At 45.0% G+C, this 26,499-nt stretch overlaps 1 protein-coding gene across 1 annotated transcript in view; it reads right to left on the bottom strand.

Annotated features, from left to right (window-relative positions):
- BIN2 (bridging integrator 2) overlaps positions 1–26,076 on the bottom strand; it is a 79,868-nt gene extending 53,792 nt beyond the window's left edge. The window contains exons 1-3 of the mRNA XM_069758632.1: positions 25,713–26,076; positions 10,876–10,956; positions 10,676–10,730 (exon numbers count right to left, since the gene is read on the bottom strand). Of these exons, the coding sequence (XP_069614733.1) occupies positions 10,676–10,730; positions 10,876–10,956; positions 25,713–25,790 (214 nt within the window). The 5' untranslated portion in view covers positions 25,791–26,076. The remainder of the gene's footprint in view (positions 1–10,675; positions 10,731–10,875; positions 10,957–25,712) is intronic.
- Between the last annotated feature and the right edge of the window lie 423 nt (positions 26,077–26,499).

The following is a 26,499-nucleotide window of genomic DNA, read 5'->3' on the forward strand; positions in this document are numbered from 1 at the left end:
CCAACGCCAGGCGGTCCTTGGTAGTGCTTTTAAGCGCGGGCACCTACAGCTTAGTAACCGGGTTCCAGCACCGTCAGCTAGTCCTCGGTCGTGCCATTGGCTCTTGCACACTGGGGCAACGCATCCGGGTTCCAGCACCGCCAGCTGGTTCTCGGCAGTGTTCTTGTCACAGGTACTCCCTCGTGCCAAGCCTGGTTTCAGCACCGTCAGCTGTTTCCGGGTTGTGTCAACTTCACTGAGACGCCTATGCTTGCCCCGTCGTGGTGCGGTCGAGTTAGCCAACTCCAGGGTGCCTCCAGTTTAGGAGCTTCCTATGTGGGCTGCGTGAACTGGTAGTCAAGGCTGGTTCTGTAGTGCCAGTAGGCCCAGCTCCCCCTGTAGGACTGTTGGGGTTCGGTAACTGCGGCTGCCTCGCGGCCTAGCTGTTCTCTCCTCTCCTGTGGGCCTTCGGGTCCACCACCTGGTTCCAGCACCGTCAGCTGGTTCCGGGCCGAGCCTTTGGCTTAGGTGCCTCCTCCTGGGTATCCGAGTTCCGCCAACGCCAGGCGGTCCTTGGTAGTGCTTTTAAGCGCGGGCACCTACAGCTTAGTAACCGGGTTCCAGCACCGTCAGCTGGTCCTCGGTCGTGCCATTGGCTCTTGCACACTGGGGCAACGCATCCGGGTTCCAGCACCGCCAGCTGGTTCTCGGCAGTGTTCTTGTCACAGGTACTCCCTCGTGCCAAGCCTGGTTTCAGCACCGTCAGCTGTTTCCGGGTTGTGTCAACTTCACTGAGACGCCTATGCTTGCCCCGTCGTGGTGCGGTCGAGTTAGCCAACTCCAGGGTGCCTCCAGTTTAGGAGCTTCCTATGTGGGCTGCGTGAACTGGTAGTCAAGGCTGGTTCTGTAGTGCCAGTAGGCCCAGCTCCCCCTGTAGGACTGTTGGGGTTCGGTAACTGCGGCTGCCTCGTGGCCTAGCTGTTCTCTCCTCTCCTGTGGGCCTTCGGGTCCACCACCTGGTTCCAGCACCGTCAGCTGGTTCCGGGCCGAGCCTTTGGCTTAGGTGCCTCCTCCTGGGTATCCGAGTTCCGCCAACGCCAGGCGGTCCTTGGTAGTGCTTTTAAGCGCGGGCACCTACAGCTTAGTAACCGGGTTCCAGCACCGTCAGCTAGTCCTCGGTCGTGCCATTGGCTCTTGCACACTGGGGCAACGCATCCGGGTTCCAGCACCGCCAGCTGGTTCTCGGCAGTGTTCTTGTCACAGGTACTCCCTCGTGCCAAGCCTGGTTTCAGCACCGTCAGCTGTTTCCGGGTTGTGTCAACTTCACTGAGACGCCTATGCTTGCCCCGTCGTGGTGCGGTCGAGTTAGCCAACTCCAGGGTGCCTCCAGTTTAGGAGCTTCCTATGTGGGCTGCGTGAACTGGTAGTCAAGGCTGGTTCTGTAGTGCCAGTAGGCCCAGCTCCCCCTGTAGGACTGTTGGGGTTCGGTAACTGCGGCTTCCTCGCGGCCTAGCTGTTCTCTCCTCTCCTGTGGGCCTTCGGGTCCACCACCTGGTTCCAGCACCGTCAGCTGGTTCCGGGCCGAGCCTTTGGCTTAGGTGCCTCCTCCTGGGTATCCGAGTTCCGCCAACGCCAGGCGGTCCTTGGTAGTGCTTTTAAGCGCGGGCACCTACAGCTTAGTAACCGGGTTCCAGCACCGTCAGCTGGTCCTCGGTCGTGCCATTGGCTCTTGCACACTGGGGCAACGCATCCGGGTTCCAGCACCGCCAGCTGGTTCTCGGCAGTGTTCTTGTCACAGGTACTCCCTCATGCCAAGCCTGGTTTCAGCACCGTCAGCTGTTTCCGGGTTGTGTCAACTTCACTGAGACGCCTATGCTTGCCCCGTCGTGGTGCGGTCGAGTTAGCCAACTCCAGGGTGCCTCCAGTTTAGGAGCTTCCTATGTGGGCTGCGTGAACTGGTAGTCAAGGCTGGTTCTGTAGTGCCAGTAGGCCCAGCTCCCCCTGTAGGACTGTTGGGGTTCGGTAACTGCGGCTGCCTCGCGGCCTAGCTGTTCTCTCCTCTCCTGTGGGCCTTCGGGTCCACCACCTGGTTCCAGCACCGTCAGCTGGTTCCGGGCCGAGCCTTTGGCTTAGGTGCCTCCTCCTGGGTATCCGAGTTCCGCCAACGCCAGGCGGTCCTTGGTAGTGCTTTTAAGCGCGGGCACCTACAGCTTAGTAACCGGGTTCCAGCACCGTCAGCTAGTCCTCGGTCGTGCCATTGGCTCTTGCACACTGGGGCAACGCATCCGGGTTCCAGCACCGCCAGCTGGTTCTCGGCAGTGTTCTTGTCACAGGTACTCCCTCGTGCCAAGCCTGGTTTCAGCACCGTCAGCTGTTTCCGGGTTGTGTCAACTTCACTGAGACGCCTATGCTTGCCCCGTCGTGGTGCGGTCGAGTTAGCCAACTCCAGGGTGCCTCCAGTTTAGGAGCTTCCTATGTGGGCTGCGTGAACTGGTAGTCAAGGCTGGTTCTGTAGTGCCAGTAGGCCCAGCTCCCCCTGTAGGACTGTTGGGGTTCGGTAACTGCGGCTGCCTCGCGGCCTAGCTGTTCTCTCCTCTCCTGTGGGCCTTCGGGTCCACCACCTGGTTCCAGCACCGTCAGCTGGTTCCGGGCCGAGCCTTTGGCTTAGGTGCCTCCTCCTGGGTATCCGAGTTCCGCCAACGCCAGGCGGTCCTTGGTAGTGCTTTTAAGCGCGGGCACCTACAGCTTAGTAACCGGGTTCCAGCACCGTCAGCTGGTCCTCGGTCGTGCCATTGGCTCTTGCACACTGGGGCAACGCATCCGGGTTCCAGCACCGCCAGCTGGTTCTCGGCAGTGTTCTTGTCACAGGTACTCCCTCGTGCCAAGCCTGGTTTCAGCACCGTCAGCTGTTTCCGGGTTGTGTCAACTTCACTGAGACGCCTATGCTTGCCCCGTCGTAGTGCGGTCGAGTTAGCCAACTCCAGGGTGCCTCCAGTTTAGGAGCTTCCTATGTGGGCTGCGTGAACTGGTAGTCAAGGCTGGTTCTGTAGTGCCAGTAGGCCCAGCTCCCCCTGTAGGACTGTTGGGGTTCGGTAACTGCGGCTGCCTCGCGGCCTAGCTGTTCTCTCCTCTCCTGTGGGCCTTCGGGTCCACCACCTGGTTCCAGCACCGTCAGCTGGTTCTCGGCAGTGTCTTTTGCTCTTGTACCTTCTGCTCCCCATCCTGGTTCCAGTACCGTCAGCTGGTTCCGGGCAGAGCCTTTGGCTTAGGTGCCTCCTTCTGGGTATCCAAGTTCCACCAATGTCAGGTGGTCCTTGGTAGTGCTTTCAGGCACGGGTACCTCCTGCTTAGTAACCGGGTTCCAGTAACGTCAGCTGGTCCTTGGTAGTTCCATTGGCTCTTGGACATTCGGCTACCCATCCGGGTTCCAGTACCGTCAGCTGGTTCTCGGCAGTGTCTTTTGCTCTTGTACCTTCTGCTCCCCATCCTGGTTCCAGTAACGTCAGCTGGTTCCGGGCAGAGCCTTTGGCTTAGGTGCCTCCTTCTGGGTATCCGAGTTCCTCCAACGTCAGGCGGTCCTTGGTAGTGCTTTTTAGCACGGGTACCTCCTGCTTAGTAACCGGGTTCCAGTAACGTCAGCTGGTCCTCGGTAGTTCCATAGGCTCTTGAACCTTCGGGTAGCCATCCGAGTTCCAGTTCCATCAGCTGGTTCTTGGCATTTTCTCAGCCTTCTTGTACCTTCTGCTACATTTCCAAGTTGAAGACCCTAACGTCGACAACCCGGAAGACCACCCCGATGACGACGACCCGGAAGACCACCCCGATGACGACGACGACGACGGCGGAGACGACGACGGCGGAGACGACGACGGCTGAGACGACGACGGCGGAGATGACGACACTGGAGACGACGACCCTGGAGACGACAACATGGAAGACCGAGAAGCAGAAGAACAAGAGGCTGCAGAACAAAGAGCAGAAGAACATTAAGCATAAGACTTAATATCAGAGCAAAAGATATTATCTAAATTATATGCAGAAGAAGACTAAGCAGTGTATGGGGGTGAGTCCGTTCCTCCTCGTGGTGCCCCTGGATAAAGCCTGATGCTGCAGGCCAAACTGAACGCGGACAAATGTAACTTTTGTGACTGGCAGAACGGAAGGTGTAATCTTCCAACTTTTATAGATAACAACTACGGGAATGCCTGTCACAAATTAGAATATGATGAAGAAGTAGAATAGGAAGAATAATAACAGTGGAATAAAAAGAATATGTAGAATAGGAAGAATAATAATAGTTGAAGAAAATGAATATGAAGAATGTAATAAAAAAAAAAATAGGTAGAAGATGAAGAAGAAGATGAATAAGGTGAAGAAGTTGATGTCAAAGATGCTGATGATGATGAAGATGAAAGTGTGGGAAAAGAAAAAAAAAAAAAGAAAAAAAAGAAGGGGAAGGGCGTGGAATAGTGAAACATCAATATCTGACAAAATAAAAAAAATTTACATAGTCAATATCTTTTTCAATCCGAACGTCTTAAAAAAAAAAAAAAAACATGCTATTCTATTTGATTGGACTAATCCTCATTGCCTTTAATGTCTCCGCCACCTCCCCCATACATCCTACATTATTCTTAGTTGTTTTCCTTCATGTAGAATGAACCTACAAGGAAAGAAAGGGTTTATTTTAATTCCGATATTTTGGTCCCATTGACTTGCATTGGGATCGGGTATCGGTATCGGCGATATCCGATATTTTTTGAATATCGGCCGATCCAAACCGATACCGATACTTTCCGATATCGGAAGGTATCGCTCAACACTAGTGGTGAGCTCTGTGGGAGTGGAACCAAACAAGGTCACCGTCATCAAGAACTGGCCAAATCCCAGTAACCTCCATGAAGTCCAACAGTTCCTTGGGTTGGTAGGCTATTACAGAAGATTTGTGAAAGACTTCACCAAAATAGCCGCACCACTGCAAGACCTGTTAGTGGGCCAATCTAAGAAAACCAAAGGTAAAAATACCCTGATTGACTGGAACGACCGACTGGAAGAATCCTTCACTCAGTTGAAGTTGGCTCTCACAGGAGAAGAGGTATTGGCCTACCCAGAATACGACCAACCGTTTATACTTTACACGGATGCCAGCAACGTAGGATTAGGAGTAGTACTGTCCCAGGTATAAAGAGGCAAAGAGATGGTGATTGCATATGCCAGCAGGACGTTGCACCCCACGGAAAGGAACCCCGATAACTACAGTTCCTTCAAGCTGGAGTTCCTTGCCATCATCTGGGCAGTGACAGAAAGATTCAAGCACTACTTGGCCTCTGCAAAATTCACAGTCTACACGGATAACAATCCGCTGACTCACTTAGAAACTGCAAGGATGGCTTGGTTGTCCAATTACGACTTCACTATCAAATACTATGCAGGGCACAAGAATGCTAACGCGGATGCGTTATCCAGAATGCCAAACCTACCAGATGTGGGAGAGGATTCAGAGGAACTTGAAGAGGTGGAACTGCCAGTATTCCATCGCTCTGGAGTAACTCAATACTCTCATTATGTGAGGAACCGGTAGAAAAACAAACACAAAACCACGCTGCATCCGTTGCCCCACCATGGATGGGTAGAAACGCAGGACAGTGATCCCGCAATCCGTCTGGTGAAAGAACTGCTAACACAGGCAGATTCGCACCCTAGCCCTGATGATCCGCAAGAAACACAACAACTCTGGAAGGAAAAAGGCAAGCTATTCATCTACGATGGTAAACTGTGCCAAAGAAACATCAATCCATGCACACACGAACTAGTCTGGCAGATAGTGGTCCCAAGACGAGATGCACCCATGGTTCTAGAAGAGTACCACGACGGAGCAGGACAGGAAGAAGTTGGAGGTCCTGTTACGTGGAAGATTCTACTGGCTTGGCATGAGGAAAGCCATCTAAAAGTGGTGCCGTGTAACCTGCGCAGAAAGGACCGTGACAGCCAAAGGGCTCCCCTACAGCCCATCGTCACCACGAAGCCACTTGAACTGGTGGCCTTAGACCATGTGAAATTAACTCCAAGCCGGTCTGGCTTTGTCTATGCTTTGACTTTCATGGATCACTACTCCAGATATCTGGTTGTTGTCCCTGTCAAGGATCTGACAGCAAGAACCACAGCCAGAGCTTTCCAACAGTACTTCCGTAGACCTCATGGGTATCCTGAAAAAGTACTTACTGATCAAGGACCAGCCTTTGATGCAGAGGTATTTCAAGAATTCTGCAACCTGTATGGATGTAAAAAGATAAGAACAACTTCATATCACCCGCAAACAAATGGAATGTTTGCGGGTGATATGGGGGTGGAATATTGTATCATACAATTATTAGAATATTGTATCATACAATTATTAGGTTCTGTAGAAGGACGTAGATCTGGGGATTTATTATGATGGAATATAGGCTGAACTGGATGGACAAATGTCTTTATTCGGCCTTACTAACTATGTTACTATGTTACTATGAATGTGAGAGAAAATGAATCAAGTGGTGATTGATCTACTGAAGACATTACCTTTACATGAAAGGAACTCATGGCCAGAAAAGTTACCAGACTTGGTAGATTTGTACAACCATGTCCCAGTGAAATCCACCAACTGAACTCCTTCGTAGTTGATGAGAGGAAGACCCAGTCAGCTACCAGTTGATCTAGACATGGGAGTCTTAACCCCAGAAAATACCGCACCAGATACATATTGGGAAACTGAGAGAAAAGAAAGGTACCGCCAAGTACAAGAATGCGTAGAGAAAAGTCTATCACAAGCGAGACAAAAGCAAGAAAGAGACTATAGCCAACGTGCCCCTGCAATTCCCTTGTCACCAGGTAAACAAGTGCTCAAACTTAAAAGGAGATTGCACAAACTTGATGACCAGTGGGAAGCGGAACCTTACCTGATCCTACCTTCAAACTTTGACAACACAAAAGTCTGCCTCATCAGTAAAGACGGAGGAGAAACTTCGACTACAGTATCCAGAGACCATCTCAAAATATGCCCTGATAAATTGAGGAAGAGAGAAACAGACCCAGGAACATCTCCACCCATGGAAGCAGAGGAAAAGAAAATTCATACTATTCTTGGAGATTTTCCCCCGTCTTGGACTCAAGTACATCAGACCATAGTGATCCTATCCTAAAATTTCCCCAGCTGGAAATACCGGAAGTTACTCTGAACCATCCCGAACCAGAAGAGACTCTGTACATCAGGCTCAAGCAGCCCATATCACCCCAGCAGTGGAACCAGAAAATCCACCCTCTGCTATTAGTGAAACTGTCAGACCTATGGTGAATCTGATACCACGCAGACAATTACCTAGTATACCTACACATAGTACATACACTGGTGGGTACACTACAACAGAAATAGCAGACCAGGAATTATGCAGGTCTACTCGTAGCACCAAGGGGCAACTCCCAGCCTGTTATAGAAACTGTTAGTAATTGGTGTTACCTGCTTGAAGCTGTCTGCATGTATATATATTCTGTTACAGGTTAAAAATGGAAATTGCAGTAATGGACAAAAACATTCATTGTAAATAGTTTTGCACCCTCATGGTGCACACTGGTTCTGCTCACTTGCGGCGTGGGAAGAACCTTGTTTGTTTCTACGGACCAAAGACAACACCAGATGTACTTTTATAAACTTGTTTTTGCAACGTTCAAGTGTCCTCCCCTCCCATAAAGGGAAGCCAAAAGTTTATTATTGTTCAAATGTTTGTCAAATTGTTTGCATTATTTAACATGTATTTTGTTATTCTTCTTTTCCCAGTCCAGGAGTACTGGATTTAATTGGGGGGAATGTGTGTTATGATCCGGTGACCTTGGAGCTGCATGAGAACTTTCACTGGAGAAGGTGGCCACTATACTGACCGCAATCCTGAACTTAACACCGCACTAGAAGTAGCCGTGGAGTGTACCTAACACACCTAGACACCTCGTCACAGCCGGAGGACTAAATACCCCTAAAGATGGAAATTGGAATACTATCTTGCCTCAGAGAAAATCCCCAAAGGATAGACAGCCCCCCACAAATATTGGCGGTGAGTCGGAGAGGAATAAACGTACACAGGCAGAAAAACAGGATTTAGCACAGGAGGCCACTCTAGCTAGATAGGACAGGATAGGACAGAGTTCTGTGCGGTCAGTATTAAAACCCTTCAAAACATCCACAGCAGAATATACAAAAAACTTCCTACATCTAATTAAAAGATGTAGGAGCGTAAATCTGCAACTCCAGTGAATCCTACAATCAGAGCAGGAATAGAACTGAAACAAGCACACAGCAGTGTGCCACAGATACAAAAACCAAACACTTATCTTTGCTGAATTTGGCAGCAAGCAGGAGAAGCCAGAAAGTGATCCAACACTTCACAAGGAACATTGACAACTGGCAAGGGCTAAAGGATCCTGCACACCTAAATATCTCAGTCAGAATTGTAATCATCCGATACACCTGGCCAGGACTGCGAGTCAGAGACAACTGCATTCCCACCTACAACCACTGGAGGGAACCCAAGAGCAGAATTCACAACAAATGTGGCACCCCAGGAGTTTGGGTACCACAGTAGTGCTGCCTTCCTCTCGGGGAGGGTAGTGCTATATCCGGAGACAAGTGGGATTCCCTTTGGTAGGTTTGCACACACACAACACCTTCCAATTCCAGGCCAGGAGGGGGAGCTCAAAACCCTGTTTTAGGGCAGCTTCCCTCAATAAAGATCCTGGTTTGGAGGTGGAGAGAGTTTCAGTTTGTAGTAGGAGTCTGTGTGCAAGAACAGACAGGAGTGGAGCACAGAGGGAAGTGAGAGCCCCAAGAGGCCACGAGCAGGCCTCTGAAGGGCTTAAGCGCGAGGAGTCGGAAACCGAGAGCCCGAGGCTCACGTGGACTTTATGACACAGAGCAAAACCGGAGGGCATTGTATTACCAAAACTTTGCCCACAATTACCTGTGGCACAGCAGAACTTAGGAGCCCGGAGTCACCAAGAACGGACCCCAGAACCTATGGCCCGAGCTGCCTGCCATACAGGTACCTGTCCTAGGACAGCAGAACGATTAAAGACCTTGTTGAGACACTTAGTGGCAGCAGGGACTTTCGGTCAGAAAACGCAGAGTGGTAGGCTTCCACCTGACTTACCCAGGGGAACTTGCTTGTCTCTGGACTGCCCGGACTTCTCTGCCTGCCCTGTTTTCTGGTGCCCTGGACTGTGGCTGCTGAAACCAACAGTAAACAAGGTAAAGAGACTGCAATCCTGTGTCCTCGTTCCTCTCTGCACCTCTCATCATACCACCATCTACACACGGGGAGCCCTGGGGATATACTTCACCTGTGGGAAGATATACCATCTAGCTGCCATAACGTTACCCCAGCAGACCCCTTAAAGCAGCGTCGGTCACCCTGACCGAATACCACAGGTGGCATCATGAACACAAACTTCTTTTCCCTTCAAAGACCTTTTCCCTTTTACATGGACCCCCAAGGGCCATGGACTGGGTCGCCACCGTGACATCCCCCTGTGAAGTACCGGAGCCGGTACCGAGTACCCCTTGCCCTGGATGGGGCAACCCATCTCTTCACAGTCTTCTCTGGGGCCGTGTGCTTTCACTCCTCCCTTCCAGATTGTCACACCAGGGCAGGGGAGATGCCCAGTGTGCGACGCAAAAGGAGGAGCTGAGGGAACAGGAAAAGGAAAGCTCTGATGATAGAAAAAAGGGAAGATGGTGAGGTGACCCCCTCAACACTCACCTTATGCTCAAACCTGCTCTACTTTTTGCCCTAGACAGGTTCTTCCCCCCTTTGCACCGTCACCTGTATAAGCCTTGACTTACCCAGCACTTTGACGCCTGCAGGACAGTAAGACATTAGTCTTACTACTATCGTAAAAACAAAACAGGGAATGAGACAGACAGGGGCAAAACACACAAACAAATAGAAATCCACAAGCTTCAAAGAAGCACAACTGTTTCTCCAAAACACCTTATTCGGAGACGTCAGGCACAGGATGGTAATTCTATTGCTGGCAAGGGATGAAGCCAGGAGTGGGTTTAAATAATGAAAGGGGTATTGATCCTATTGAGCATCAGCTGAGACAAAAGCCAAATGGAATCTCTGCAGATTTAAGCAAGGAACCTTTAACTCCTTCCATACCATAAAAAACAATAAAACTACACCACTCATGTTAATGGTCGCACAGACTCCAAAGAGCACCTGTGATCAGCTAATCTTTGTGATTTTCTGATCCCAGATGCAGCACAGGTCCCAGTAGGTCGTGACACATTTGTGACACAGATGCTGGGCATCATCTGAGACGGTTATACTGCTTCATCAACTATGGAGCTGTGATTGACTACACCTTGAGGAAAGAATAAAAAAGGCACAACCTCAGAAAAGACTGAATAAATTGGACTGCAAAGTAGAGATTTCACATAGTGCGCTCCAAAAGAAATATATCTACTATGGAGCAACACAGTGCAAAATGGAAAAAAGTGGCAGATTCATGAGTCCAGGGATTTTTACAAGGCATTTAACTACATTTTTTTTAAGAAGTGACATCTTCTTAATAATGCAATGTGTAAAATAAGCATCTAATGATACTAGTGGCATGTGTGACGTGAACCTTACCAAGTGCAATGTTTACAGTGTTAATGTACCTGTCTTACCTTTTACAGCAGTGAAACCCGCCTTTAAATCCTTATACAACCTGCTACCTTCATTCTGAAACCAAAAAAGCAATGAGAAACAATTTTACTGACTATAAAATCACAATTAAAACAAATATCTTGATCTGATCGTCAAAGATTCCTTTCCCCACAGCCATTCCCTTTTCCTGTTTTTTCTTTCTTCAGTTCTGTGGAGTTACCTGCTGCTTGTTAAAATCATATGCACACTGCTCAAATAACTCATCCTTGGTTTCTATTGTTCTTCCCAACTTTTGTAAAACCTAAATAGAGAATAAAATAAAATAAATTGTCTGTGATTCCATATTGCATTTTTAATGAAGAAAGCAGAAAAATCCAGCTCACAGATGAAGTCGAAAAAAGTGCATTTTATTTTCCAAAGTACATGAAGCAAAGATTAAAAATGTGTGCTCACAAAAAAGAGAGTACAGGCATTCTTTGACGCATTTCGAGCGACATACGCTCTTTGCATTTTTAACCCCTTTGCTCTGCAGCTATTTTTCACTTTTGTCTTTTTGTTTTTTTCTGTCCTTTTTTCAAGTCATAACTTTTTTTTGTTTTTTTGCCATCAATATAGCCGCAGAGGGCTTGTATTTTGTGTGACGAGCTGTAGTTTTGAATTAATTTATTGAAAAATGGGAGGAAAATTCTAAAAAGGATGAAATGGTGAAAAAAATGCAATTCCGCCATTGCTTTTTAGGTTTAGTTTCATAGCGTATATTGCTGTAGAACCATAATCATGATTCTCCAGGTGAGTATGATTATGACAAGACCAAATTTGCATAGATTTTTTTTTAAGTGACAAAGTATTTAAAAAAAAAAATTGGTTTTGTGTTACCATTTCCAGAGACCCATAATGTTCTTATTTTCCTATCGACTGTTCTGTGTGAGGGCTTAATTTTTGCAAGGTGAACTGACAGTTTTGTTGATATCAATTTTGGGTACAAACTACAAACAATTTTTTATTGCATTTTATTGCATTTCTTGAGTGGTATGTTGTAGAATGTTTATATTTTTTGATTTGGTAATATTTTAAATACCTGTAGGACTTGAAAGTGCGCACATTCACATATAATATACAGTACAATACCATAGTATTGCAATTTATACTGAAAATCACAGTCTCCTATGAAGCTCATCCTGAGAAGTATAAGGATGGCAGCATCGGATGCCATCAGCAAGCCCCTGGCTGCCATTGTAATCGATCGGTGCCCAGCGACCATATGAAGAGGGGACCATTGTTAACTTTGGAATACAAGCACCGACAACTGCACAATTTACACAACACACTCAACTCTGACCACTGCTGAAGTACCTTGGGCCCACCAGAGAAAATAATTCTTGGGGCTTATTAGGTAGCTAAATAGAAATAATACAAGACCACCAATTGTGTGGTACCATATGCTAATATCATGCTGTAATATAAAAACACATTGATTTACATTTATAAAAAATGTCTTAATTTGAGCCAAATCTTTAGTGCAGCTACTTCAACTCCATCACTCCATATTTATATATTTACGTCGCCCCGAAACTATAAATTTGATCCAAATTGTGCAACTTTTTAAGCAACGTCCAGTAGTACACTTCCCATTGGTAAAAACGAAACGATGTCCAGTATGTTAAGTTTTGCATAGTTGTATACATTTTTATTTATTTTACTCTTATATAGGTCCACTAATTCCACACTGCTTTACAAACATCATCATCATTGTCCCCAACAGGGCTCAAATTCTAAATTCCCTATCAGTATGTCTTTGGAGTAAAAAATAATTTTGTACAAATTGCGACTTTTTATGCATGAGAATAATTGCAATATACGGTAAATGCATTTGTCCATGCTTTTTTTAAGACAGCCAGGGTCGGGGAAAGACTGCCCCTCTCCCCATAGATGAACATAAAATCAATTCAAAACAACATTAATCCCTTGGCACAGGTGAACGTACCAGTACCTTTGCACCAGGGTCCTCATGTAAGGAGTTGATTCAGGAGCTGAGCCCGCTTCACTCACAACAGATGCCAACTGCGTAATAAAGCAGGCATGTAATGTAATAGCAGCGATTGGAGCCAGCTCTGATCACTGCTATTTAACCAGTTAGATACTGCTGTCAAACAGGCCTCTTTCACACAGCCTATTTCCTGTACCGGAAAAACTGGTACCAGACATATCCGTGTCCATGTGTGTAATACATGTGGTACCCGTGTAGCAACTGTGTTCCGCCCGTGAGCTGCATCAGTACCACACGGACGGCCGCCGGGGAAGAAGCACTACAGTAAGCGCTGTTCCATGGCGGCGGGTGCTGAAGACGGCTCTTATCATTCTCCCCTGCTCTGCCGGCAATCTGTGTGAGCAGAAGAGAATGATGACAGTTATATTAAAGTCAGAACAACGACAGCAGGTGGGGGCCTTTGGGACTATTACTCCCATCATCCAACACCTGCTGTAACAGTGACATAAGGAGCGGATGATCGATTTAACTAAATAAATGAATGAAAAAACCTGGTGTGGTTCACTCCTATTTTATTTAACCCATCAGGCAAAACTCGCAGCTGTCAGCTTCAGCAAGGTTGGTTATCAAGAATAACCATTTTTGACAACCAGCCTTGCTAAAGCTCACAGCTGGGGGCTGGTATTCTCAGGCTGGTAAGGGGCCATGGATATTGGCCCCCCAGCCTAAAAACAGCAACCCGCAGCTGCCTAGAAAAGGCAAATCTATTTGTGAGGGGTTGTCTTGCTCTGCTGCTTCCTCAGGTAGACGCAAGAACACATTGGTGGTAAAACACCTGCTGGTTTCTTAAAGTCCGCATAGACGAAGGCAGGCTTCAGAAAACAAAGCCAGAGCCTTTTTGGCTTAATGGAAAAAAGCAAAATAAAGTAAGTTCAGCAGAGTCCTTTCTCTGCAGATTTTAACCTGCAGACACAACACACTGTCCTCAGCTCCTCCTTGGAGCTACATGGGAGTGCTTCCTCTCCAAGACACAACCCAGACTGAACCACAGGTCAAGGTATATATCACATGTACTAGTCATGTGATCATGACATCACTGCAGGTCCTCATACACCTGCAGGTCCTGCAGGGAAAAGGGGTACGGTGAGCACCCTCCCACCCACACTGTGGGTGCTCACATAAAACCAGCCCATTAAACTCTGTACCAGCCTCTCAGCACCTAGTGTGTTGGAAACACAAAAACATTCCGGTTTCACATCACTGACCGCTGGATGCGCAATGACACATACCTCCCTTACTCTACAAAGCCAGTGACTCTCACATATTAGATGCACCAATTCTGGCGCTTTGCCCGGCTCTTCCCACTTGCCTTGTAGCGGTGGCAAGTGGGGTTCATATTTGTGGGGTTGTTGTCAATTTTGCATTGTCAGGTGACATCAAGCCCACGGATTACTAATGGAGAGGCGTCTATAAGACACCAATCCTCTAGGTATATGGTATGTAAAGACGCAGCCAGGATAAAGTCCTTTAATTGGAAAAATAGCACAGACTCCTTTCATAATCTCAATTAAATCATACTTTAACACTGTTAATTTGCTGTGGTTATTCTACAACAGGAATTCTGTTGCAAATACATTAAGTAAAGTACACACTAATAGTGTTTGGGGCCCTAGATCATTTATGTATGTCATTGGGAGTGATATTGAAAGTGTGCCTTCTCTAACATCCCCCCATACACTTTTTACAGAAATTTTATATTTACCCATAAGGCCTTGACTCTTTCTGAGGGGCCTCTTTTAATTAGGGGTAGTATGAGTGGTCGGAAAGAGAAGCCTTTAGTCAGTTAGGGGCGATAGAAAAAGAGGGGGCTCAGTCGATCATTGATGATACAGGGTAAAGGAGCTTAGTCAGTCAAGGATGTTATAGGGGAAAAGGGTCAGTCAGTCAGGCATAATAAATGGGAAAGGAGCTGTCATTCAGGGTTGATACAGGTGGCGGGGGCTCAGTCAGGGATCATACATGGGAAAGGGTCTCGGTCAGGGGTGATACAGGCAAAGGGGACTCAGTCAGTCAGGGGCTAAATAAATCATAAAAAATGGAGTCCCCCCCTATTTTTTGGCAACCAATCAAGCTAAAGCAGACAGCTGGGGGATGGTATTCTCAGGCTGGTAAGGGGCCAGGGATATTGGCCCCCTAGCCAAAAATTATTTCAATGTGCCAATTCTGGCACTTGGCCAGCTCTTCCCACTTGCCCTGTGGCATTGGAAAGTGGGGTTCATATTTATGGAATTGATGCCACCTTTGTATTGTCCGGTGACATCAAGCCCACGGTTTAGTAATGGAATGGAGTCTATAAGACACCTATCCATTACTAATCCTATAGTTGTAAATAAACACACAGGTGAGTATAATGAGTTTGTTATTTTTAAATAAAAAAGTAAAAGTGTGTTTTTTATTTCAAACAAAGGACTTTATTCTTGCTGTGTGTCAAAGGTGACATTAACCCCACAAATATGAACCCCACTTGCCACCAGGAGAGTAGGAAGAGCAGGGTAAAGTGCCAGAATTTGTGCATCTAATACGTGACCCTTTTCTGGGCAGCTGTGAGCTGCTATTTTTAGGCTGGGTGGGCCAATATCCATGGCTCCTTACCAGCCAGAGAATACCAGTACACCACCTGTTTGCTTTAGCTTGTCTGTTTGTCAAACATGGGGAGACCCCTTTTTTTTTAAATTATTTGTTTAAATAATAAAAAAAAAAAAAGGCATGAGGACCCCTGTACTCTTGATAACCAGCCTTGTTAACGCTGATAGCTAAAGGTTGCAGCCCGAAGCTGTCAATTGGGCCCGGTTGTTCATTAAAAATACAGGGGAACCCATGCTGTTTCTTTTTTTAAAATTATTTATTTAGAGCGCAGGTGCCGGCTGTTGAATGCTCCCATCAGCCGTTCATGCTCTTGCTATTTTGGTGGCAGCAGATGTAGAATGATGGGAGTAGTAGTCCCATCAGCTGATGACAGAGACCAGAGGTAAACTTTTTACTCCTGATCACAGCTGCAGATTCACACTGTCATTTGACAACGTGGGAACCGCAGCTCACTGATCAGCAGTAATGATTTTACCGACAATCAGCGACAGCGTTCAAGTGAATGAGTTCTGGGTATAGGTACTGTTCTTGTACCTGAATCAAACTTTTTTTTAACTGTTTGGCTGATCCCGAACATCCAGGGGTTTGTTCATCTGTAATCAGAAGTGCTTAGTAGCACTAGCACATGAGCTGCTGGCACAGCAGCTCACATGTTAGTGATACTGATTGCTCCTCCCAGTATTAGACAACCCAGGGGAGCATAACTGGAGTCACTGAATCTCTCTTCTGCTGCAGAATGCAGCTCACTTCTTGCACTGAGCAGAATGTTGCTCCTTCCTGTCGGATTCACTGCTCTTCCGTGCATTGAACAACCTGGGAGAGCAGTGCATGTGTCTCTGATTCTCTCATCTGCTGCAGACTGCAGCTCATGTTGTGTACTGAATGGAACACTGTTCTGATCAGCTGTATTTTTTTTATCATTGCTATGCCTATAGCTGCAGACAGTGCCTTCACATGGGCCCTCCGGAGTATCTTCTGGCCCTCCGTTGGGGCAGTCCGACCTCGGATGCCGGCTATATAATGTAGCCGGCATCAGAAGCCCTTTCCACACCCAGGCAATCCTGCAATCACATACATGAACTTTAATTTGCTATAAGGGGTTAATGATTATGGTATGTCATGTGCTTGGTAGATAAAGTGAAGGTTAAGTCAGGAAATGTCTGTTTGGTCTAAACTGTGCTGTATGAATTTCATAGATAACTGCTAGAACAAAAAGCAATAAACGATATAAATATTTCCTGCCACTGATATGTACAGTAGAATATAGACAGGGGGTTCACAAGCTTTTACATTGTGCAATGTGATAATGCAAAGAGGCTCCTACTGTCTTCACACTTTCTTAATGAAAGCAAATGTGGAGAGTGAAGCAAAGGACGTACAATCCTCTTGTGCATTATTGGTGGTAAAAAAGTGCTTGACTCCCAGTATATATGGGGTGTGGATGGGTTGGCGCATGCAGTCAGTATTGGTTTGTACTAGTGATGAGCGAGTATGCTCGTTACTCAAGTTTCTCTGAGCATGCTCGGGTGGTCTCTGAGTATTTCGGCGTGCTCGGAGATTTAGTTTATGTCGACACAGCTGCATGACTTGTGGCTGCAAAACAGCCTGAACACGTGGGGATTCCCTAACAAACAGGCAACCCCCACATGTGTTCAAACTGTCTAGCAGCCACAAATCATGCAGCTTTGTCGACATAAACTGAACAACCCGAGCATGCTCGGAGAAACCCAAGTAACGAGCATACTCGCTCATCACTAGTCTAGACCTATCTTTTTTGTTTTTTTTGTCTCCTCTTCCTCTACTCTATAATAATTGAGAAATTCTTGTTTTGTAGCTGTATAGTACGTACACTTCCTGTTGTGTTGCCCTTTTTGTACCTTTTTAGGCTTAGCAGGAAGTTACAACCACAATATCACACTTAAGGCAGCAACATTTTCACTGCTGAATTTTGCAGACCCAAGTAGCCATGAGCAAAGCAGTGTGACTTACAAAAAGAGTCGTTCTCATAGCACAACCTAGTTACGATACAGGACATGATTATTTTTAGTGCAGTCTGGTAAGGTTATGGGGTTAAACATATGGCATTACATCAGTTCTGGTTACAGCACCTGACAATAAGAAAGTTATATGCCTCAAACACATATTGAAATAACAACAATATCATTAGCTAAAATATAGCGAAAACTCAGAGGTGCCCAGTGACTGCAACACAATTGTATAATTACTGCACAAAATTGATCAGCTACTATTGGTCCTAAGCTACACCATGCAACTTAGTATCTTGCCAGCATAGTACTCGCTATTAGTGATGAGCGAGTGTACTCGTTGTTTTTCCGAGCACGCTCAGGTGACCTCCAAGTATTTGCAAGTGCTCGGAGATTACGTTTTCATCACAGAAGCTGAATGATTTACAGCTATTAGCCAGCTTGATTACATGTGAGGATTCTCTAGCAATCAGGCAACCCCCACATGTACTCAGCCTGGGTAGTAGCTGTAAATCATTCAGCTGAGGCGATGAAAACTTAATCTCTGAACACTAACAAATACTCGGAGGTCACCCGAGCGTGCTCTGGAAAACCCGAGCAACGAGTATATTCGCTCATCACTACTTGCTATCAAAGATTATAGTCACTGCTGTGTTAGGGCACATGAGGCCGTCTGGCTCCAGTTTGAATTGATTAATGCTTATTTTTCATAAACCACCAGCAATTTATCCCTTTTTAACCTACCTGACGAACCACTTTAGTTTTATAGACTCGTCATTTTTACTACAGAAAACATATAAAATTCATGATGAGCAGTGGTATTTCTTACGCCATAAATCTTACTCCAGTCTCTGACTGGAATAAAATTTGGGGTGAGGGGCATGCCTCTTGCGCCTCATCTAATTCATTAAGAGATAAACACCTCCTAATGGTTCCAGCATCTTGATGAATCCCAACCAATAGCTTAGCTACCAGGGGACAGAGTGGGTGGTGGCCCCGGGCCCTGCGCTCTGAGAGGCCTAAAAGAGCTATGCTACTGTTAACTGTATAGGCGTGCATATACATTTACAATCTGTGACAGAGCAGGGAAACTTGATCGCTGCTTGGTTGCTATGGGGCCCCTGAACAGGAAGGGGGGGTGGTGCCAGTGCTGGGCCCTCGGCTGTCATCGCAAGTTCACCTGTATTGGCTGGTTGCCAATACATTTGAAAGCACTGATGATACAGGAAGTGTCACGCTACATCTCCCATCATCCCCCTCTCAGCGTCTGATGCAGCGCGATGATGTCATTGCTTGGCACCTGCTTGCCCTGAGATGAGAGGGTACTCATAGTATAGGGAGTGTGTCCAAGGGGCTGCATTATACTGTAGAGTCCTATGGGGAGTGCATTATGCTCTAGAGGCCTATTGGGGTACATTATACTATATAGAGTCTGCCTATGGGGGTACAGCACACTATATAGTGCAGGGGTCTCAAACTGCATTCCTCGAGGGCCTCAAACCAAAGGTGTTTTCAAGATTTCCTTAGCATTGCAGACGGTGCTGTAATCATTATGTGTGTAGGTGATTAAATTATCACCTGTGCAGTCCAAAGACATCCTATCAGTGGTTCATTTTCCTGTATAGAGTCTGCCTATGGGAAGTGCATTATACTATATAGAGTCTGCTTATGGTTTGCATTATACTTTAGTCTTCCTATGGGAGTGCATTTTAGTATATAGGATCTGCCTATGGGGAGTGCATTGCACTATGTAGGGTCTGCCTATGAAGAGTGCATTATACCGTATAGAGGCCTATGGGGGTGCTTTGTACTATATAGAGTATGACTATGGGGGTGCATTATACTATATAGAGTATGACTATGGGGGTGCATTATTCTATATAGAATCTGACTATTGGGGTGCATTATACTATAGAGGCCTATGGGGAGTGCATTATACTGTATGTAGACATATGGAGGGTGCATTATAGTGTAGGGAGGTCTATGGGGAGTGCATTATACTATACAAGCCTATGGGGGTGCTTTATACTAATTGGAGGTCTATGGAGAGTGCATTATATTATATAGAGGTGTATGGAGAGTGCATTTTACTATATAGAGGCCTATGGGGAGTGCATTATGCTATATAGAGGCCTATGGAGAGACCTGTGGGGAGTGGGGGCTACTTAGGGGTCAGTATACTGTGGGAGGATAACAGTGAGGGAACCACATACAGTTTGGGAGATAATGTAGGGACTTTGCACAGTGTTGGAGCCAAACAGCTTGAGGGCTACTAAGGGGTAAATATACTGTGTGGCGGTACTATACAGTATGGGGTCATTATACTACATGGAGGCCTATGGGGAGTGCATTATAATATAGAGAATCTGCCTATGGGGGTGCATTATAGGCCTATGGGGAGTTCATTATACTATATTGAGGACTATCTGGTGCAATATACGATATTGAGGCTATTTAGGGGGCCATCATACAATGTGGGGATTTCAGTGAGGGGGCCATCATACAGTGCAGGAGATAATGTGGTGTCTTTGTACAGTGTTGGAGCCATCAAACAGCTTGGCGCCTACTAAGGGGTCTGTATACTGTGTGGGGGTACTATACAGTGTGGGGGCATTATATTATGTATAAGAAAACATCATACAGTGTATAGGAGAGAAGTACATGAGGAGACTTGGGACATTAGTAAATGTTAAGAGGGCACCTATTGTTATAGAAGAACTCAGGTTATTGTGACTATCAAAGGGGCACACAGAGAGAATTATTACTTTCTAGGGGGCAAAATGTGGGCACTTTTTTTTGGTGAACTTGGACACGACATTGCTATATTCTGTAGATTTGTTTTACCATGTAGCGGACACACAGAACCACACAGTAGGTGCAGTAATATAGACACATACAGCAGCAGCGGCTCAGCATTGGGGTATCAGCAGGATTAAGAGTTTGTACAGGTTGGGGATAGATGGGGACGGTGGACGAAATGTGAAGTCAGATGTGTCTTTGTTGCAGTCCCTGCAGCAGAGTCCTGGCTGGAGAAGTTTTGTCATGACAGTCTGAGCCAGATGGAAAAGGCGGGAAAATTGAACAGTTCCATCAGAAAGAACATCATCTGCAAGTCACTACCTGCAACTGTATTGTAATCTATTACATGTTCTGCAGGACTTGCATCTACCGCTATATGGTCACAAAATGGGGATAATATCAGTGTTGGTCTTCGTATAGAGATGCAGCTCTGACATCTACTGAGGTTCCCCTATAACTACTATTAGGGTGTGTCACCACAGTTGTAATCAGGGTTACCTGGCAGTTAGGGGCCTACTCAGAAGTTTTGCCCGTTCTGAACCAAAACCATAGCTATGCTTCTGATCCCAACCATTGTTCCTGGTTGCCTTGAAATGCTAATATTACAGATGGGGGGATTTCATTGTAAATTATGGAGCATTACTAACATTAATGAGCATTTCAGTAGATGTATGCAATTATTTGGTTGCATTTTATCTCATACCTCTACAGTTTCAAAATGTGGACATTACCACCAGGAACGCATACTATTTTATTCCTATCAAGGATACACATTCAGTTTTTCCCCAGTAGGATACGCATTAATTTTTTTTCTGTCATTGCATTTGATCTGAATATTACACACTGACCAGCGTGTTTGGAATTAGGAGGCAAGTAGATATTGGACTTTTGGGTACATGTTTGGCAGGTATTGTATAGGAACATCTCTTGCACTGCTTGGGAATTTCTCTGGTACTCTATAGGGAAAGCCTCAGTAGTAAACAGGGCATTGCAGGCATTGCATAGAGTGATCTTTGAAACATCATGGAGTCATCTCACATTCTTATTGGGAATATCTTTGGAACATTATGAGGCATCTCATGTTATCCATAGGGGGCACTTTATTGGAAAATCTCTGGCAATGTTTAAATCTCTGGAACTATATCGAGACATCGCTATCATTAGACGATGACATATCTGGCACAGTATAGGGGCTTACTATAGACTTAGAAATGGTCAGTTCAATTGGATGTTGGGTCTAGCCATCGCCAGCCTTAGTTTGTACGACGTGAGCAACTGAATATCTTGCTGGTTTCCAGACTGCAGTAGGGGTGATAGTGAGTTAGGATCAAGTTAAGACTCAATTAAGATGGACTTAATTGGCATGTACTCAATTAAGATGGACTCAGTCCGGACATTTCCAGTCAAACGAGCATTGGGTCTATTATTCTGGCAACGATAACCGAAGAAGAAACAGTGTCACTTTTATTCTCAACCGAAGATTGTCCTGAAGTACAATACAGTAAGTGATACACTCATCTTGATACAACTACAAGGAGTGACAATCATTGTCACGGTTGTTCAGTTATTGTGCCTTTGCTGTTCTTTTTGCCCAACTGCCATTTATTGCCACTTTATTACTCTTCGTATTAATCAGGCAATAAAAGGCAAATGTGTACCAAAGGGAGGGGGCACTGGTACTAAATAAGTATTAGGAACTAATTAGATATGAATAAATGTTAGTTGGGCAGTAAATGGTCTCAATAGGTTAAATTAACATATGAAATTATTTCACAGGGGTTATGGAAATTCCCATGGAATGATGAAAGGAATGAACTTGCATGGTTATACTACCATTATGCTACCATTCATTCCCCACCTGGATGCAGGGGGACACCTCCTCATATGGCACAATGGTTTAAGGACCTCTGATCTCAATATAGGTGTCAGAGGTGGGAGCCATGACATTTAGAGAATATCTTGATGACATCTTTTTCTTAAAATTTTTTTTTTCTTATGTGATATTTCCTGATGAAGCAGTTCTTTGGAACTCAGAAACACGTTGAATAAAGACCACTTTTAATAATACCTTTGGACTACATGATTCACCAGCGCAGAATTTGATCACGTTCTCCTACATTGTATTCTCAATGGCCAGTCCCTCGTGGATCCGTGGATCTGCGGCAGCGAACCTCTTCAATGCTTGTCTTAAGCTACGTCTGGTGAGTGCTTTTACCTTGCATTTACTGCTTAATCTCGGATAAAACCCTATTGCGCTATTTTCCTCCAATAGTTTTTATAATAAATGACTAAGTTGGAATTTCCCATGTAAATAATAATCTTTATTTTTATATAGCGTTATCGTATTCCGCAAGGCTTTACAGTTTGCACATATTATCATCACTGTCCCCGTTAGGGCTCACAATCTATATTCCCTATATTCCCTATCAGTATGTCTTTGGAATGTGGGAGGAAACCAGAAAACCTGGAGGAAACCCAGGCAAACACGGGGAGAACATATAAACTCCTTGCTGATGTTGTCCTTGGTGGGATTTGAACTCAGGACCCCAGCGCTGCAAGACTGCTGTAATAACCACTGAGAAATGGGCACTAGTGGGTTAATGATTCGCTCACAGCTGTGCCTTAATAGACATTGAATATTACTAAAAAAAGGAATTCGTGTATTGCACTGCTAGGAATACATATGTGCTATTTATAGGGACATTACTACTGTATGGCTTTATTAAGGGTTGTGTATAGAAACTAATAAGAATATAATATATATGGGCACAATATGGCGCTAATAGAGTGTTGTGTCTGTTTATACTCAAACAAATCAGAGTAAAGACAAAAATTAACCTGAGCATCGAGGCAGCCGGACAAGTGAGTGATAAGTGAGTAAAGCTCCCATACCCATTTGACTAAAGTCGCCTGAAACCAGGTTCGGCTGACGGATTGATGTGTGTGAATGCGCAGAGTTACTAATGGTAGGGAGAGATGTTGATCGGGCATGTACAATTTTGGACTGCTCATCACATTGATGAGTTGCAGCATTCCAATACACAGAAATGCTACACAGTTTTTGATTAATTCATTTCTGAAAAATTGTAATCCTCTCACTGAAGCTTTCCAAGGTTTTATAAAGGAATCAATACAGGGGTTGAAAAGTAGAAAAGATGGTCTATCTGTGCATACAAAGCCCTCAAACCGCCAAAAGCAGTAGAGCTTCCCAAAAGATTTACTTAGCATTTATGGCTGGTCATACACATTAGGTGGCTGTCACCAAATGATACTTTGGTCAATCGTTCAGTCAACAGCCATCCCAGCCGACTCTCCCATACACAGGAGCGCTCATACGGCTGAGCGCTCCTCTGCTCTCTGTGGGAAAGCCACCGATTGACATGCTGGCTGGCAGCTCATTTGTCTTATTCTGTCTGTTTGTCTGTAACGGAAATCCCGAGTCGTTGATTGGTCGCACCAGCCACCCGTGACCAATCAGCGACAGGTGCAGTCTGGCCGCAAATTGGCGCGGGATTTGAACGACGCTTTGCTGATTGGTCGCGCCCGGACGGCCGCGACCAATCAGTGATATTGGCACAGGATTTAAACCCCGCATCGCTGATTGGTCATGGCCGGCCCAGCACGACCAATCAGTGATATTGGCGTGGGATTTAAACACCGCTTTGCTGATTGGTCGCACCCAATCAGCGATATTGGCGTGGGATTTAAACAGCGCTTCACTGATTGTTCATGCCCGGCTGGCCGCAACCAATCAGCGATATTGGCGAGGGATTTAAACACCGTTTCGGTGATCAGTGGCACCCGGCTGGCCGCGACCAATCAGCGATATTGCGGCACAATTTAAACCCCTCTTCTAGAATACCCGATGCGTTAGAATCGGGCCACCATCTAGTATGTTATAAGCATAAAAATGGGCAAGCAACAAACATACAGATACCCGCCATTCTTATAAGCACCAAATTATGTGTAGACAACTGGGTCAGGGTATCACCAAAAGTTGTATAAATCAAAATTACGTCCTTGCAGACTGGAGAAAAAAAACATTTTGCCTTTTCATCCGGACACCTCACATCTGCGGCACTGCTAGTTTCCTTACTGGGCCTCCTGATGAACCGCTAAGAGGGGAAACGCGTCCAGGCTGGAGCTAAGTAGGGGTTAAAATCCCTGATGTGCGTTTTGTTCAATGGTCAGAAACTATTATAAACATATTTGGTTTTTCCTGACCGAAATATATAGATATTATGTGATCCACTCTTGATTTATAGACAATCTACCTTTGCGGGGAGAATATTAATGCTGTTATGGCTTTACAGTTGAACTTCTACCCTCGCACCTCATAGAAAGCATCTGCTTAAGGAATTTTTTAGGTGTTTTTTCTGTGGTTGGTTATATGGTTTGTTTTTTATTAGTGTATCAAACTATAAGATAATTGTTGACTGATATTAAGATAGGAGTGGATTGGTGCATAACCTGTTTGACATTTATTATTTCTATCCATTCATCTCTTTACTATGCCTACTGTATTCCTGACAATACTTGAATAGGGGCTATTAGTGCTAATCTGGGGCAGCCGTCGCTGAGTGGGGGCGCCAAAACAATCGTATCTCCTAGGGTGCCAACCTCCACTGTTAGGAATGGTTAGCAGGCAATTGTAGGGATATTTGGACAGGTTATTTCTTCTTGTGTTAATATTGCTTCACACTGGGAAGGTGTATTTTAATTAAAAAGAAATAAAAGAATATTTTAAGGGATTATATATGTTTTTAACTATCACCAGAAGTTGTATGTGTCAGAAGTGTCCACACAGCCAATCAGATCTTTTGTTTTATTTTCAACCTTGCTTTGATGGAAAGAAATCTGGATTCTGATTGTTTGCTTTGGACAAGACATACTTCATATTTGAGGTCCAATGTATTAGTAGAGATTAGAGCATATTGTCCATACACAAACATAAGTGACAAAACAATTCTCCCTACAGCAGTTGTGAAATTTAATTTGGTAATTATTAAATGTAAATTATACATTCACAGCACATTTAATGACACCTATTTGTAGCACTTTAGAAGCTCAAACATAGTTATTGGACATAAGGAAATTCATGGTAATGATGCAGCTACATAAAATACGTGAGCAATAACGTATAATAATAGTGCTCTTACATTGTATAACACAGACTGTGTGTTACCCAGGGCAAATAGCAGAACATTAGATAGATAGATAGATAGATAGATAGATGATAGATAGATAGATAGATAGATAGATAGATAGATAGATATTCTGAAAAAAGAGGCAGCACTCCAGTATTTTAAGACATACAAAAGGGACTTTAATAGCCCTGGTGGCGTGGCTGCCTTTCGGCTGCAATGAGCCTTTCTTTTTTTGCCCTAGATAGATAGAAGATAGATAGATAATAGGTGATAGATAGATAGATAGATAGATAGATAGATAGATAGATAGATAGATAGATAGATAGATAGATATTCTGAAAAAAGAGGCAGCACTCCAGTATTTTAAGAAATACAAAAGGGACTTTAATAGCCCTGGTGGCGTGGCTACGTTTCGGCCGCAATGAGCCTTTCTTTTTTTGCCCTAGATAGATAGAAGATAGATAGATAATAGCTGATAGATAGATTACAATACCTTTTCTTGTGCACGGGAGAATCTCTTCTGGACATTTTTGGCAAACACTCCTGCACCTCCTTGCTTACTTTCTGCCATAGCTGTTTGACAGCATATGTGGTTTCCTAATTCTGTGAGGGGATGTTTGCAGTTGATGAACTGTCAGCTCCGCCTAAATTTAACATCTTCCGCTGTAAAGTTTCTAAAGCCACTTCACTTTTTTTCCTTCTGATTTGCACTTAGTCTCTTTACAGCAACCAGGATCGTGCAGAGACTAAAGCTACATTCCGCTTAATAATATGCAAAGCCCCATGTTGTGCAATGTAGCAAAACCAGTACTACCTTTAGGAGATTTGTATCCAGCCTCATAGTAAATGTCACCCTAGTGTGAAATATTGTAATATTCCCCAGTGTGTCGTAAGATTTCTAAAGTATCTCTGCGTGTCCTAACATCTCAGTGAATGGTAGTGCCCTTTTCCTGTTTTGCTGCAGTTTTACAATGTTGATTCTTTATTTGCTCCTATATCTGCTGGATAGCTATGCAGCAAAATTTGTCATTTAATGAACATGGTGTGGTCAACTAAAGACCCATCCTGTGTCCTGTATGTAAAATAATACCTAAAATAAGAACAGTGGGACCGATGTACTAAAACAGTCTAATTCTTAATGTAAACCTACGGGCCAATTCATTATTTGCATTTTTCACTTTTCTTATTTTGTCTTGTGGTTTTCATTGTCATTTTTATCACAAATTCATTAAAATTGCAGAAAGTTGCAGCAGATTTTTAGATAAGGCAGAGCTCCATAG

This window comes from Ranitomeya imitator, chromosome 3 (assembly GCF_032444005.1).
Source record: "Ranitomeya imitator isolate aRanImi1 chromosome 3, aRanImi1.pri, whole genome shotgun sequence".
NCBI lineage: Eukaryota > Metazoa > Chordata > Amphibia > Anura > Dendrobatidae > Ranitomeya > Ranitomeya imitator.